General features: G+C 30.5%; 1 protein-coding gene across 1 annotated transcript; it reads right to left on the minus strand.

Moving 5' to 3' along the window:
- Window positions 1–255: 255 nt before the first annotated feature.
- Window positions 256–10,257, minus strand: LOC146537287 (uncharacterized). The gene is made up of 3 exons (XM_085187956.1): window positions 10,123–10,257; window positions 9,764–9,836; window positions 256–779 (listed from the first exon to the last, which is right to left on the minus strand). The coding sequence occupies exons 2-3, from the start codon at window positions 9,812–9,814 to the stop codon at window positions 663–665; spliced, it is 168 nt and encodes a 55-aa protein (XP_085044082.1). The 5' UTR covers window positions 9,815–9,836; window positions 10,123–10,257; the 3' UTR covers window positions 256–662.
- Window positions 10,258–18,358: the final 8,101 nt, after the last annotated feature.

Here is an 18,358-nt window from a genome sequence, read left to right on the forward strand (position 1 = left end):
TAATTCTATAAAGCTTAAAACAAAGGAAATATGGGTGTTTTTCAGTATCAAATTTCGCAGGCGGTGTGAAAATACCATGTTAATATATATAATTGCTATAACCTCAGCCATAAGCGTTTTTAAATGCATCGCATAATTATTAGAATGAATTTAAAATTGTAAGTTGTGTTTAACCAAACGACATTAACATTATTAGTCATTTAGATTTTGTGTAAAAACTGAAAATGTGATTATATAACCAAATAAAACAATAGGTCCATTAAAATTTATTTATTTAAATTTAATATATCTCATTGCAAAACCAAACGAAAGACGAGGAAAGAAAAGGGTGAAATAAAACCACATCTACTTAATGTCTAAATTTATTTGGTATGTATCACTATCGAGATACCACTCAGCCACATAACAATCCATCCTTCACTTTCTTCAAATCAATCAACTTTCAATTTACCTAACGTTTGGCAAAAAATAAATTAAAATTAATAAAATATATATATATATATGACATTTCCCACAAAATACTGTACAAGTGAACACTAAAAGTCTGTGCGTTCATAAATTTCAATCAATTACACATCGAATGAGAACAAAACATCGATATTTTTAAGCAAATGTATATCGATTTTACAAAGGACTAATGTTTTGGGTGCCTGTTGGTTGGTTTAGATTCGTCGAGTCTGGTTGAGGATCATCTGACGGACGCTGAAGGTGGAGAGACCGAGGCCGATGGCTGCGAGCGCTACGGCGGACCTGGTCATCATTTTCTCACGATTCGCTGGCTGTGGAAGATAGAGAGATATAATTTAAAAAAATCGATACAAATTTTGCCGGGTTAAATAGACGGCTGCCTAAAATTGTAATTGCACTCCTCGTCTAAAGCTATTTAAGACATTTGGAAAACGCACAAGACAACAAAAAACAAACATTTAAATAACGTAAATAAGTTTATTTTGAGTTTAAGAAAATGTTTTGAATTGTTGTATTTAGCAAATCTATTAAAAGGACGGTAACTCATAACGCCGCTTTGGCAAAGTTGCAAGATTGTTTTGCGAATAAACATAAGTAGGTATCACCTAAAATAGGTGTGTTTATTATTATTTTTTTTTAAATTGTCCACGAGGACAATCTGAATGTGGCCTTAAATTGTTATTTAAGTTGTTTGTTTAAGTTGTTATAAGTAAGTTTTCACTTATTTTTTTCACAGAACATATTTTTGTTTTCCTATACAGAAAGAGGTGTTGAGTTTGTTTCTATGAAACATTATACAAAGGATTAAAATATATTTTTATAGTTTTTCTTCCAAGAGACTTAGGGCTCTAATGACAGCATTTATTACACATTAAAATATTAATGAACATTAATTATATAGGTATATATTACAAAAACATTGGCAAAGACATTCCTTCAAATCGTCCATTATGTAACTTTTGGCAGGTGCAGTGATTAACGAAAAATCATATGACCGAAGTTAATTATATCTGAAGCAAAAAATATTAAGGGATTGTCTTAAAGTAGTTATATATAAATTCAGAACTTTAACGGTCGGTGGTCGGTTCGATTCCAATTTGGGGAATCCTCAATCCGGTAACAAAACGATAAAACATCACGCGACTTTCGAGTCCCACCAATCATCACGCAATGTCTCAAGGCCCCATGAGAGCCTGAGGAACAGAGTGTCTCAACACTAATTACCTCTGTCTTTCCCGCTATATGCGGGATGCAGCGTGAAACTACTTTTAATTTTACTTTTACTCCAGGGATCGAGTTGTATCGGTCGTTAATGCCTTTTGAGATCTTAGAAAGCATTCGATATACTAACTAATATTTTATATATAGTCACTGCTTTCTACAATCTTGACAAGTTTTCTCTTTAAATATATGAGTCATCCAAACGAGTTTATGGCGTAAAATTGTGTTCATTGTTGCCTTCTGTGTGTATATTTTGCTATAATAACAAAACGACCTAATAAAATTTATTAATAAAACTTTTCAACCTTGACCCTACATCACTGTCAAATGCGCGTTACATACTACGCAGTACGCATTATTACATAAATGCGTTCAATAAATATTTTTTAATCTGTTAAAAATAGATTTAAATACCTATTATATAGTCATAATAACAGACAATTAAAAAAATAAATATGCAAACGTCAAACTAGCTAACGAGTATCAATAACAATAATTTACAGATTGTAAACTTTGATTTTTATTATAATTTCTATGAAAGCAACCACGTCATACCAATTGAGGTAATATCAATATTGAAATGATCTTTGAGACAGTGCACTTTGTACTTTGACGTATTTACTCTATGTATGTATGTAATAACTCATATTACTATAGAGTGTGTAATGAGTTATTAACTATTAGTAATTTATAATTTATTCTTTTTTTACGCAGTTGATAATTAATAATGTTATTTAGTTTTTAGTTTGAACTTAATACTAGTAAATTCTCGTTTTTTCTATCTGTTTCGTTCGGAGGGCGGTGTTTAACTCTGCTACCGAGTATACCACTGTATGCAGGCTTTATAAAATAACGAAGGCCTGACTACAATTGGCTCTTAGGTGATAACCTTGCGATTGCAATGTGACATTTTATAAGAACATTTAAGTAAAAACCGGATATTAAAAAACAGGATATTACCAGGGAAAACGCCACTACCAGCGCCAAGTACTACGGCCCCTGCATACCTCTTTACCCCTGTCATCAACCTCTTCATTTAAAGCCCTTTTTGAAATATTATAAACATCCGAGTAAGCAAAGTTGTATGATCATAAGAGGTGGTCGAACGAGGTTATCAATACTAATAATATATAGATATAAAATTAGGTCATTAACTTTTAACCAACATTTTATACAAAGTGTTTCCGGTGTTCTACTATGGTGTTATCGTGGCACAATTACAACGTATCTAATTAAAAATTTAGGGGATCCCCCCAAAGGAGTAAAGGAGAAAGACTTCAGGCTACAACCTGAAAAGATGCATTGGTTCACTAATCCTATATAAAGTACAGAATTTATTGTCAAAGATTTTATTAATTGAATTTATTATCTATCGAGGTTAGTCGTGGCAAGGCCTGTGCCTGTAAATGTGACGATTGTGGGTTCAATCTCCACTCCTCTGACATTTTATTTATTTTCACTTCCTCGCTCTAGTAGAGGGAATGCGGCGTTGAGTTGCCAGTTGCGCAACGTCCTGAAAATTCGGCGTAAAATAGGGCACCCAGTGTAACGCTTGGTTCCCTCTGCCTATCCTGCTATGCAGGAAAAAGCTGCGCTGCGTTGCAAAGCTAGAATTTATTATTAGTTTCTTACGTTTCTTTCTTTAATCTTGTAGTGACATGGAAATTAATTGCGTATATCGCAAAAGTCGAATGGGAAATATTTGCAACAACCGAGCATTGAACTCATGGCGTAGAGATTGTGTTGCCAATTTTATAAATTGAAATTTATATCATAGCGTACCAGTATATTTACTTTAATGAAGAGATAAAAATTGTGATAGGCGAACGCAGATTTCTCAATAGCCGATAAGTATAGGTAGTTGTTATCAGAACGGCTCTAGATAGTTCTATTTTAATGAAAAATAAAAAAAGTATAGGTATATTATGTAAAGATACAGTAAATGATCTTTTTCAATATTTCCTTTCATTTTAACCTCATTAAATTGTATGTTGTTATCTATAATTTAAATATAATACGAATGTGGCAATACTAAAAATACATATAATAATGAATGAATTAAAAAGATTCACTTAATTTTGTTGATCGTGTCTCTGTCTGTCCGTTGTCAACATTGCAAATGTTAAATATTTTTTAGAAAACGTATAAGTGTGGAATATAAATTTAAAATTGTTAAAAATATTGTATATCTTTATAAAGCTGAAATAAGATCAAATATCCATGTCTAGAGTCCCCCTGAAGCGCAAAAAACCTCTTAAATAATAAATAAATAAATTATTTTCTTATTAATAAATATAAAACTAGCTTATTTTTATGAGATAGCCCTGTATAATGTTATCAAAACGATAATATAATCCTGTCACGATAAGAAAAGTATGCGGGCGCCGAAAATTTGATTGATTTGGTTCAAAAACTTTATAACAAAGAAAATAAACAAATTTTGATACATTATGAAATGGATGTCGCACTTTTTCTTCTTTCGTAATATTTCTAAACGAAAATAAAAAAATATATCTGAAAAGGTATTTTTTATGCAGGTTGCTTTTTATTTTTATTATTTACTGCAATCCACATCTATGACATATAACAGGGTAGGCAGAGGAAGCCAAGAAAATATTAAATATTTCATTTTCTCGAGTGGGAATCGAACCCACAACCAAATCGCGTTTATACACGGTCATGCCCCAGCGCCACGAAAAAATTAGCTTAGTTTTTCGTTATAAATCGGGAACAATTAATATAACGAATTCCATATTTTGTATTTCAGGTTAATTGTTACGTATTTAGAGTTCTAGTGCTATTTTTACACGTATATTGTCGTCGAAGATTGGCTCGACGCCATTACAGTGTAAACGAAGGTCGCGAAATTACTTTAAATAATGTAGGTACATCAATTCCATTTTCAAAAAAGTAATTCATAAGAACAAGGCAAGCAAGTAAATTTATAAAATAAATATCAGTTAGACGCTAATTGACATCTGTGAGTGCTGTTACAAAAGGATTGCATATATCTTTTTTTTTAGTTTCACACTGTATTCTGTACATAAGGGAAGGCAGAGACAATTATCTAGGTGGAGGAACTAAACGCCGCGCTCTGTCTTGCCAACAGTGCGAGTATGTATTTATAGAGATATAATACTATTGTACTTCACTTACAATGATAAGGGTCCAATTTTTATGCCAAGGGGACTCTTATCGGAATAAAAAAAATGTAAATAGGTAGGTACCTATATATCGAACATATCGTTTCTTGTTTAAAAGTCAGTATAAAAGAATGTGTTTATCAAAGACTTTTAATTGTTATCATATTTCTAGGCTTAATATGTCCTTTGTATCATTATGTTTTTAACGATAAATCGATTTTCATTTATAGGATATTTTAGTATGGTTATTTGTTTTGTGTGTGACAGTGGAAATCGAACCCTCAACCGTCGCGTTTACAGTCACTGTGCGAATATGTATGACTAGGTACGAATAATCTTGCTTGGATACAAATTATCACCTACTGAGAATAAACTCTTATCTATTAGATAAATATAAATTTTTTTGTAGTATGTACTTGCAAAGGTTTTATAAAAAAATGTTCCCATAAATAATATATGTGTCTTTCGGCCGGTTTTTGACAACAGCCATGAGGCCACGCTTACACGTGTGTGCGAATAAATTGCGGCAGATTGTGGTGTCGATTCCCACTCGAAGAAATGAAATATTTAATATTTTAATTTTTTCACAGTTAACATCAAAACGATTAACGTGATGTAATATAACGGTATAAGTACTACTACTCAATAAATCGGTCTATTCAACATAATATTTTTTTTTTACATTTGAAGTAATAGTTCCTGAGATAAGCGTGTCCAAACAATCTCTTCAGCTTTATAATATTAAAGTATACATAGAAGTAATAACCAGTGTTATATGTATACGAGATCAAACTGACAAAAAAATACCTTTACAAATATAATTGAAAAAAAAACAAACTATCTCGCTAAGTAATACAAACGCATTACTAACAATTTAACTTCCGTTAAAAACTAATTGATCTCTATGAATGCGTCTATCATTAGGCTCAAACTAAACACTAAATCAAATCCATAAATAAAAGAAAACTAGCCCTTTATCTAAATAATATACTTATCTTGCCATTTACGTAAATGACACTTAAATAGAACAAGTAGACAGATATAGATAAAACTGGATTTAATTGGTTTGCACCCAATCGTGTAAATATTATACAACGATGTGTCTAAACAAACAATAAAATAATGAAGTCATACCTATATTATAAATTCGAAAGTAACTCTGTCTGTCTGTCTGTCTGTCTTTTACGCAATCAGGGCCAAACCGCTAATTCTATTGTTATAAAATACTCATATTGTCATACTTGAGGGTCTCGGGATGAACATTGGATACTTGTTTTTCTCATATTTGTAATATTTTCGGTATATACCAATATATTAAAACACTTATTAATTTGATATACAATTTATTCCGCCATGTTATTAACAACCGTCGCTAAGCGACGTTGCTAAGCAACGATTTGCATGGTTTGTTGTTAGAAAACGTCACCCAAAATTAGCTTGCTTGACACACCTCTCTATTGAAAACTGAAAATAATTAAATAAATATTCGTATAGTTCAAGCGGGCGTAGCCGCGTTCGGGTCCACTAGTGAATATGTAACATATAATTAATAATTATAGTACATAGTTTGTAGCTCATACTAAAATATGCCGGTTGTATACCTGTAATGGCATATAATCGGTAAGAGCATTGTATAACTATTGACTGAATGGGGCAGTTCGTGGGTCCGATGCCCACTCGAGGAATTGAAATATTTAATACACGCAAATTGTATTGAACTTATTCAATTTTAACATGGAATTTGCTTTGTATAGATGATGTTGCTTAGTGGTAATTATAACAATAATTGGACAAATGACGTTTCTTCAATTTTCGACGTAAAATTCTATAGGCTTGTGTCCACAAGAGTGTGCCTGTAACGCGCCTGTTGTGGGTTTGATTCACACTTGGTGAAAAGCATGCTAATTTATAATATCTAATACGACGGAAAAGTTAATTTAGTATTGTATATGATATTATAGTTAATACATTTTTTGTATTGGTTTCCTATCTTTGTATGAAACTATAACATGTTGCGGATGACAAAGCGAGGCCGCATCGAGAATGTTGAAAGATCAGTAACCTATTGCTAAAATTTGAAACACGTCAAGGTGAACTTCAATATGACAATTGAAGCTGCGAATGCAAAGAGGTTCAGCTGGTTACATCGAATTTAGCGTAATTTAAATTGTGAAACCGTAGTGGCCCAGTGCCCAAACGTCTGACTGCGTGTACTCCAAACTGGGATTCGAATTCGCAAACATCGATAAGGAATTATTTTTATAACATTAATAATTTTCAGCTTGCCTAAAGGAACAAGGGAAAATGGAAATTAAATCACCTTTATGCTGTATCCCACATAAAGCACGATAAGCAGAGAGAACCTAGTGTTAAGACACTTCGTTTACAACTTTCCGCCTAAGTTTTCGAGGCATTGCGTGTTTTAAAAATATATTTTAAAATATATAAACATTTCCTTGAGTAGGTATGCCAAAAAGATATTTATATATACATATTGCACAAAACAGTTAATTATATTAATAATTTATGTAACTAATGCATATGAAACGATAGAGGAGGTCAATTTCACTTCTAACCCTTTAGATAACTAAGACACTATATTTAGTGAACCTATCAAAACATTTACGTATGATATGATAACAAATTCTAGGCACTAGACTACGCAAATGGAAATAACGTATAAATACTTTTTTTTGGTAATATCTCTTGCTTTATAATTCATATATCAGGGTAGAATAAAGAGACTTTAGTATTGAGACACTCCATTCTCCCTGTAAAGCGACATTGTTTATTGAGAGGAAAATAAATCATTCCCTATTCCATATTGTCCTATTTTCTGTTAGTCTAAAGCTGTAATAGTAGACTAGACACCAGTCCTAATCAGATAGTACAACCGTAAATGTCCAAAAAATATATATTTCTTCGAAACCCAATCGAACCCACAACCACCGTGCTCAATTAGCCACATTCCAAACAGTTGACGAAGACATTTGTTTAACATGATGCCAGTGAAAACAATAATAATGAATACGAGAAAGCCTGCATTGTAAAATGCATGCGCAGTAGATAACTGCAATATCGACTGGTCGTCTATATACTTAATATATATTTTTGTAATGTAATGTATATGTATATAATTTTATTTACACGACCATCGAAACAAAGAAACTTACGTAGTAGTACCACCTTGATAATTCTTAGAGCGGAAATTGTAAGATATTCTAATAGGAAATAAATTGTCACGTCTGTTAACGTCTCGATTGGTAAATTACATATTTACATATCACTTTGTTATATAGTTATGTTGAGGCCAGTTGTTGCGCAGGGGCACAAACGTGCGTCTGTAAACGCGGGAGGTTGTGGATTCGATTTCCACTGGAGGAACTAATATTTAATATTTTCCCTTTTTTCCCTCTTATTCCCTCACTCTGGTAATTCCGCCACTCGGATTACAGGGTTAAGCAAAAAAAGAAATTATAAAATGATTTTATTTTCAAAATATCTAGCTATTACCTACAGCTTTGCCCGTACAGTCGTTTATACCGTTTTTGCGTTTTTTATATATTTTTACTCTGCTCCTTTTGATTGTAGCATTATTTTATTAAGGCCTTCGCCAAGAATAGATTATCCAACACAAAAATATTGTTCCAGTAATAAGTGAGAAACAAATTATTTGTTAGTTTAAACGCTAAGATCTCTGGAACTTCTAACATTTTTTATTTTTCTATGATGGATATGAAATAACTAAATATTTTTCTATTAAATACAACAAATTTTGAGAGCCAAATTAAATAAAAAACTACAACACTTTATTAGCATAAGAATACTTCTGAAGCTTCTTCTGCCAGCTGTTTCTAAATTTATATAGTGTCGGATATAATTATATATTTTAAAAACCTTAAATATTTAGTATATATTGATAACAAACATATCAAACATAAAATTTTTAAATAAATTAAAAGTTAAGTAAATCATTTAAGGACTTAGTTATATCTTTAGATGATAATTCAATATATTTTAATAACAGGATATTTATTGAAATAATAGGTAAATTGAGCAACAAAATACGACTCCAATGCTCAGCAGTAGTTTTCTTATGAAGGCATACTAAGTTACTAGCCTTAAATAAAAGGTTTCCTAAAATGTTTTAAGCCAGATTTCCAATATATGCTTGTTGAGACTTAGGTAACCAGAACAATGTCTATTAATGAAACTGATTTATTTATTAGATTTAATGTTTAATACATTTAATAAATTCAAATCTATAAAGGAGCTTTTAAACAAATGGAATAGTAAATATACTATTAATAGGAGCTAAAATTAAACTTCCTTATATACAACTAACCTTATAATTATTTCCTTTTAATATTTATATAATTTAATTTATATCTTAGCCTTAACCATCTTAATGCTTAAAAGATTACGTTATGATTATTTGTAATACAAAAATTTAGTAGTAACCAAGTCATATAATAAAATAAAATTTAATCAAGCAAATTATAAGTGGAGACATTATATTGTCATATAAATAAATATATAAAAAATTAATTTAATCAGCTTCACATTGTATCCCGCACACAGCCGGGTAGGCAGAGGGAACCTCGTGTTAAGATACTCCACTCTCCACTTTCCGCCGAATTCTGGAAGCATAGCGTGTTGAGTGGCAGAACTCAACGCCGCCTTTTGCCTCGACACCAGAGCGAAGAAACATAAATTTAAATAAATATTTTATTTCCTCGAGTGGGAACCCACAAGCAATCGGTTTAGAGTCACACTTTTGGCCACTGCGCCACGACTGGCCTATAAATAAAAAGTATAGTATATCACTTTTTTAATATTATGTACAAAAATTTAAAAGTATAGACATATATACTCTTTTGAATTAATATTAGAACGAGAACTAACCCTACATTATTTAATAGGATTCTTACCTGCGAATATGTGAGTCTCAATGCATACAAAGCAACTTCAGTGGTTTTCATAGTGTCCGTTTGTGTTTGTCAGCTGTAAAATAAATAACACACTAAAAACCCAAGTAAAGATATTAAAAACGTATTTATATGCTTAGAAAAATCACTTAATATCACTTTTTCAAAACTTTTACATAACCTATATAATAGAATATGTCACTCGCGATTTTGACAGATAAATCGAGAAAGCTCAAAATTTAAAATTGGAAGCGATTAAAACAAATAATCTATTTAATTTTATCCTAAATGTAGTGTTAATATAATAAAAACAATCACTTATATTTAATTTTTAATAAAAAAAATATTAATTTATCACATACATGCACCCGCTGATCTCCGCGAATGAACAAAAAGTATTGCTAGTTCGTTCTTCGTTGTTCCGGAATTTTTCACATGTCAATTTGTTAGGTTTCCCAACTTGTGAGTGATAATATTGTTGAAAATATTGCCATAATTTATAAATATAAAATTTGTCAACTCTAGAGTAAAAAAATTAATAAAATGTATGTAAATTATATCTAATTAAATAAACATAAATTACATCTTTCATATAAAAAGTTTTGTGAGTATAAAATAAATAAAAGAGAGAGAGAAAGGATAGAAGAATTTCAATTTATTCATCTACAGTGTAGTGTGTACTAAACAAGTGAGGTGAATATCCAATAGATGACGCTATACGTAAAGATTACTATTATTTAAATGTGTGGTAAAGGTATTATGTAAAACTTTTTATGATTTCTAATTAATTTCTTTTACTGTTAAATAAATCATATGCCATGGTGATGATGTATTATAAAGATTTTGATTTACTATTGCCTTCCATCAAATATAATGTACACTGTACAAGTGCACAGGTTAATCTAAACGCCATCTATATGTCCATTTCTGATTCATTAACATCTTACTTGGAAATCTCAAGTACTACCTACAAGATTTTTTTAATTAATATTTATTTTTATTTCTTAATTATGGTTATTTTGTTTTAATAATAAGATTACAGATCGTTTTATTTTTATTATTTTTCTATTTCAGATAAAAATCTTTCATAACATTTTCTATCATACAATATAGTGGCCAATGTAATAAGCCAGATAAATAGGTTAGTTAATGAGTAAATTAGTAAAACATTTCAATAAAACCTAGGAAAGGAATAATTGGACTATTAAGTATTATATTCTATGTATATAAATCGTATGTATTGTGCTTAAAATAATATAAATAAATTGTGAACGATGGACTAAAATAAAATCAGAGCATATTTAAAGAGAACTTGTTGCCGCAAAGATATCATAGGTATATCATTATAATTATGATGTTTGTATTTACATTACCTATCAGTATATTTTTAAAATATAAAATAAATATTTAAAAAGTCATATCTCAATTATCTCACACGTAGGTTGGTAATACAATAAATGAAACAGTAATTTTACATTATATAAGTCGGTAAAATGCGGTTAATAGAGCTTCCAAATAAATAGGGTATGTCCTTCAAAAGAGGTTTAAAATAGAAAAGTTTTATGTATTCATGAAATGTGAATATTGTCTCTTAAAAAATAAACTGTGTTAAAGTTATCTAACTTAAAAATATATATTTAAAAAATATCATATTAAAATATTAGAATATGTCATAACATATTCAGTAGTCTAATTTCTTTGATTTCTTATGATTTATAAACAGACAGATGCTACCTAAAGCAGCTTCACTTTTTTCTCCATATACCAGGGCAGACAAACGAAAATGGGTTAAAAGTGTTAACTTAAGACATTCTGTCTTTTACGCACCGCCTAAACTCGCCTACTCGAGATTTTACTGCTAGACATTTCGAGACACAACGTGTTGAATGGTAGAACTCATCGCCAATAAAAATAATTGATTGCTCCAAGTGGGACTCGAATATACAACCGACAAGTTTACAGTCAGACGTTATGCCGCTACGCAACAACGGCGAAAGTGGAAATTAATTTTTTAGCTTCATGTGGGATACAGATCCCACACATACCAGGATAGGTAGAGGGAATCTGGGAAGCTAGTGTTAAGACACTCCATTGCCATTAAGACACTTAGGTATATTCTGATTTTTCGGCGAATTTTTGAGGCATTAGGTGTTGAATGGCGCAAGGAAGGAATTCAAAGCCGCGTTTATCCTCGTTACCAGAACGAGGAAATAGAAATATGAAATAATCCATTCCCCCGATTGGAAATCGAACTCACAACCAAGCTTAGATACAAATCATGTAATTTATAAAATTCTAAAATGAGTAAATAGCACAATTTCATCATATCGTGAGGCGTGTGTACACACACAGTTTACTCTCGTTATCGCTATCACACCAATGAGGACGAGATATAAGATGAAATTCATGAAGTTAGGCGTTCTGAATGCCGTGCTAATTAAAGGTAGGCTAATAACACGACAACTAAAATTAAACTGTATTTAAATATTAATATATTATTAATATTAACGTGGTTTTGGCACAGTGGCATCAATACTGGTTTTGAAATTTGAATTGAAAGTAGGGAATAGTGTCTTTACATGAGGCGCATGCTCCTTACCAATATTATTTAATACTAAAAAAGGTTAAAAACGCTTCTGCAGTGGTTGAAAGAATTATTTCAACTTTTATTCCAACTACAAAGCTTTATTTCTTAATTCACATAATATCTCCTAGGGTAGACAGAGGGGACTTTCTGTTAAGTCACTCTGTTCTCCATTTTCCTGATCTGACTTTATTTGTTTAGTAGCGGAACTCATCATATCACTTTATCTTGTTACTAGAGCTAGGAAACGAAAATAGTTCATTCTACCCAGTAGGAATTGAACCCAGAACCATCGCGTTTACAATCAGACGCTGGGCCACGACGGCCTCAATTATACAAATTATAATTTTAATGTCCATTGTAATATTTATAAGTTGTTAGTAATAATCATTTAAATTTCCTCAATGGACAAATTTCTAAAACTATAAAACAGGTTGCTGTTACTGCATTCGATTTGAAGCTTAGCCATACTTTACGCAAAACAATAGATGAAAACTGAAAGGTGCTTAGCTTTAGTGTTTAACCGGCGTATTAGAGGCCAATGTAAGTTACATAGATATGTCTAGACATAGACAGACATATATAACGTTTATTATACATATTTGATATATACTCGTATATATTAATAAAGGATTAAGGATTTCATGCTGTAACCCGCTCATAGCAAGATAGGCAAAGAGAGCCTAGTGTTAAGACATTTCATTCCCCACTGTGCCAGAGCGAAGAAATGAAAATATTAACAAATAATAATTCATTCCTCCGAGTGGGAATCGAATCAACAACCGCAGCATTACAGTTCTACCCTTGTGCCTAATTGAGGTTGTCACCGAGTTCTCTTTATTATATGTAGATAAAGAGAACTCGGTGACAACCTCAATTATTTAGAGTTTGTAATTATTAAGAATCTGTAGTATTTTGTAGTTGCTATCCTGAAAAAAAATCCTGAAAACTGTGATAATTGATTCAGTACTCCAATTTTTGTACTTTAATAACATTGTACGATCATTTTAAAGATATAGAGTGAATTTGTGTAATCTTTTTGCATAATTACATAACTGAATGCTAGTGCTTTTGTTGAACTCAAAGGCCCAACCATTGAGTACAGTATGACTCGTCTAATTATTATTAATAATTTAACCTAAAATATTTAATATTTTTATATCTTCGCTCTGGCATCGAAACAAATGCGTGACATTGAGTTCCGCTAATCAATACAAAATGCCTCCAGAATTCGGAGGAAAGTGGGAAGCGGAGTATCTTAACACAAGGCTCTCTCTGCCTATCCTGTATGTGAGATCCAGCGAGAAAATGATTTATTTGATTTAATTTCATCTCAAGTAAAACTCACGTAACAAACTGTAGTTTGTTAGTGTAGTAGAGCTTTTTAATGTTCTTATACTTTTCTTTCCCTGTGTGTAAATTTACAAATTATATTTTTCAATAAAAATATATATTGCGTTTGAAAAATAATCTATTATCTATTGACACTGCTTGCCGTGATTTAAAAAAAACTATTGACTATTGATAATTAATTTTAATTATTACAATATTTTGCATGTAGAGTAGGTATTGCATGTGTAGAGTTCTTGGGCCAAGACGATAAAGTAAGATCGATTTTCCAACTTCACTTTAACTGAACGATAAGAAAATATGAATAATGCGTATACAGGTGTGACGCAACAGGTAGGTTTGTATAAAACGCCACACTTGCAGCCGCTGCCGCCATTTTACCATTACCCATACACCGAGCGTGTTGAACGTAATTTTTAACATAATTATCACCAATTGGTTACTTTGGAAATTTAAAAAAAACTCAATAAGCACTTAAAAAAATAAATTAGTTATAGTTAGTGTTAATTGACAAGTGAAATGTCAAATTTTAGGCGGGAAAATGTATACTTTCTATCGGAAAAAAATTAATAGGCAACGACGATCTGATTGGAGGATTTATTATCTATGGATATAGATAGTTTTATTTTGTCTGTTCTCTGATTGGTCAAATGATGTTCTCCAAGATGAGATAAACGTGATCCAAAATGGCTGAACATTTTCAGAGGAAAATTCGTAGAGGAAGCTGCGGTTGCTGAAATGGTGAGACAACTTTATTTGTTCATTTTTTAAAAAAATGTAAATACAATTAAAATAAATGAAACGCTTGAGCAATTAGTATAATATATACAGTAATAGATAAGTAACAAGTCCAATTGAAAACATTTAATACTGATAAAATGTAGTATCAAAAATTAATGAGCTAATAATAGAAAAAATTTTACTTCCATTTTTAGAACAGGTTATTAAAATAACATGTTACAAAATGTTTCTAATTGTACTTCATATTAAAATAATAATTTAAAAAATAATTGAAATCTTAAAATTTATTTTAGTTTTATCTTGTTTTGTCAATTTGAAAATATAATCTCATCAAAAATCTAAATATTCATCACTAAAAAGCAACCTTCGTTAAGTAAGTATTTTCAAACAACACTATCAAAAACGTAGATCTAATTACAAAGAGCTTAGTTAACAAATATTTGCTCTGGGAATATCTTATACGGTCACATTGCCAGTGTAAATATACCATATCTTAGATTATAGCTGTAAACGTTGATAAGAAAAATGGGGCTTATGGTTACAATTTACAGGTTAATGTGTTGAGTTTTATCATTTATTTTTTTTGAATTATAATATTTATGATTCGACTGTAGGCGACTGTAGGCAGGTTATAGATTCGATTCCCTCTCTCAATCTCAATCCATCAATCTCAAATCAATCTCAATCAATCAATTTCGATCGAAATAAGAAAATATTAAATAATATTGTCTCTTAAATAGACATGTTAAAACTAAATTACCTAATAGCCTGTATGTATTAAAGTCTATTTATTTCTTAATTAAAACAATACAATATGGGGTTAACACTTAACACTGTTTTGTGGAATTAAAATCTCAATAATAATAGCATTGGCCCATAGCTTTTTGATATGATGACACAATTATATTTTGAAATATTTATTATTACTAAGTTGTTATCAAGATATAAAATAATCGTTTCGTCGGCAACTTTTAAAGACAAGATTTTGTAATAATTTCGGGCATTAAGAATTTTTTAAAAGTAATATTTTTCCTAAAATCATTTATGTGTGAAATAAAATAAAATAACAATAGGGTATTATTTATTTAAATGAAAAATCAAACAACATATAATTGATATTGTTAAATATTTATCAAATTAATTTAACAAATTTTTGTTTCGATATTCTTTAAACTATTTTATTTTAGATACATATCTAAAAAGTGTTACTAAAACTATAAGCTCAGTTGTAAGTTATTCTTATCAAGAATTACTTCCTTAATGTAATGTGTATACGGGTAGTGGCCGGAAATATCAATTAGGTAGAAATCCTTGTGAAGGCAATGCAAAGAAGAATAGAATTTGAGTAAACTGTTACTATTATTAGCTCCCCAAACGAAACCTACATATATATAATTTTCAATGTTTTATTAAATAAATTAAATTAGCACAGTAGTTTTGGTAGACCTTTAAAATCTACATCTATCAGTTAAAATTATATTTTGTATATAATATATAGTTTTTTGATATATATGTATTTAGCATGACAAGGTATACCACAAAAGCAGGATAAAACAAAGGGAAGATAATGTCATACTTCGTCCCCATTTCTCCTTCCAATTTTCGAACATTACGGTTGACTGACTTGTTACTATAGCGTTCTTTGACAATTAATTCCTTCGAGTAGGAATCCAAGTTACAATTTATAATCAGTCTATAAATATATATTTAATATATAAAAGTAGATATCGGAGTGATTTACCATAAAAATACTATAAAATATACTGGAACGTCATTTTCAGACATTACGTAACTCCTCCTCCTTTCGTCACAAGTCTCCTTAGTGTATGAATTATAATTGGCACGGTACACATATTTTCGCACTTTATGTATGTCATATCTACAGCTTGAAGGTTTCGTTTTAAATAACAATAGTCTATAATAACTAAATGGCAACTCTAACTTTAACTAATAAATGGAGTTAGTGGGATCGATTTTTAGAATGTCAATTGTATTTTGATAATTAGTTTTAAAGACCTTCTAGATTCGTATACGTATGTCCTTATAATTTTACAAGTAACTAGTAGATACTTAAAAATTAATAACAACACAAAGACAAAACAGTTATTCGTTTTTTTTTAATATTTCTTTTAGAGTTTTTCTGCTTTTACTTAGCATAGGGACCCTACGAAAAAAGCTACGTAAAATAACTTCGTAAAAGTATGTCCAAAGCTCTATCCAGGCCTAGTTAGGACCTATGCAAAGTAAAGTACTCTTCAAATAGTGCACATAAGCCGTGGCCTAGAGCTAAGGGGGAATTTTCCAAAATTCCTACTAGAACTTCAAAAGTCAGATTTATTGCGTTTTACATTATAAAGTTTACGTAAGCCAATTAAGGGGCGTTAGCTGGTTTTTGATGAAACCATCTAAGATAGTATAATAAAAAAATACATTTGACAAGTTAAAGGAACTTACTAAAATTTTGAACACTTCGACGACGAGAAACATTTGTGACCATTTTTTTATTTATCCAGCTGTTTCTTGTCTCTTTCAAATATACCATCTATATCTACAGTAGGTAATGAAGTTTAAAATTATAAGTAAAGCTTAAAACTATAATACAATATGTCGGTCTGTTCGTACAGGTGGTAATTCAGTATAATATAGTTGTTTGCATTATATTAAGATAGACCATTTTATCGTACCCAACCTATTTTTTTAAAGCTATAATAGATAAAGAAAATATTTATATTAAAAAGTACATTTCCTCTTTGCTAAGAATAACATCGTGAGATACTAGTAGCTACATACATATATACAAATTTGATGCTTTAGCTTTAGGTTTAATCTGTAGGTGAGGCCAGTCGTGGCGCGTGCGATTGTAAACGCGACAGGTTGCGAGTTCAATTGCCAGTCAAGGAAATAAAATATTTAATATTTTCAATAAGCATTATGTCACTAGAGACCGGGGGTAAGTGGAAAATGGAAGTCTTAATGGGAACTGAGTGTTCTGCTGCGTGAGGAACATAGCATGAAGCTACTAAAAATAAACTTAAATAGATTTTAAAAAATATATTAACTGCAAAGTAAATCCTACAATGAAGATGTTAACGATTGTCATCAAAAAACAATTACAATATCCATACTTTATGTATATTTTCTAATATATTTGTATATTATGCATGTCGTACATTGTTTTAGTAATTGTCTCGTGCGTGACTTCAAAGAGACATAAAACAACATTAGGTAGGCACCTGTAGAAGTCATTACAGCTACGTTCTAAGCATTGTATATTTCACCTAATCTGTAGGTTCCAGACGGAAATGGAATATGGAAATATTATCAGTCTCTTTACTTTTCCTCTTTAGCTTATATAACACGTATTTTGCGGGAGAGACGGAGAAAATTTTGGGTTAAGACCTTAAATAAATCTTTAAAGAAATGTCGTGTTAGAATTTTTTTGTTGTATAATCGAGTTGTGGCCTGAAACTTCGTCAGCATCAATTATAAAAACTGAAATCTCATTTTTTCTAGTATATTTTGGGGATCCTTTCTCAGTAGGTACTCCTAAAGATGTATGTTGTGTTCATTATTTTAAATATTTTTTTTTCTGGTGTAAAGATATATATCCCAAAATATAGTATTTTGGGAAGACCTCATTGGATATAATATTCTAAAAGACCTCTGGCTCTTTGAAATTATATTTATCTTTATAAGTTGCCCAAGAATACTTACTTACTTTAGATAAACGTACCGATGTTGATGTTATTTTTCTAGTATCATTTCAAAAAAAGAATAACGTAAATCGGTTCACCAATCCGAACTGAAAACCTATTCTTTGAAGTTGGCTAAAAATATATCTAATTTTACAAAATAAAACTTAAATATTTATATATGGAAAAACATAATCGACAAATTATAAATTTTATAAGTTTGTAGCATTT

The sequence above is a fragment of the Heliconius melpomene genome, chromosome 7 (assembly GCF_056956725.1).
Source record: "Heliconius melpomene rosina isolate 202511_hmr_F chromosome 7, ASM5695672v1, whole genome shotgun sequence".
NCBI classification, from domain to species: domain Eukaryota; kingdom Metazoa; phylum Arthropoda; class Insecta; order Lepidoptera; family Nymphalidae; genus Heliconius; species Heliconius melpomene.

Bases quoted from the DNA above. Each gene is read 5' to 3' on its own strand.
- LOC146537287 (XM_085187956.1), bottom strand. From the start codon at position 9,814: ATGAAAACCACTGAAGTTGCTTTGTATGCATTGAGACTCACATATTCG. The intron at 780-9,763 runs GTAAGAATCCTA...TATCTTCCACAG, and splicing joins TGAGACTCACATATTCGCAG to CCAGCGAATCGTGAGAAAAT.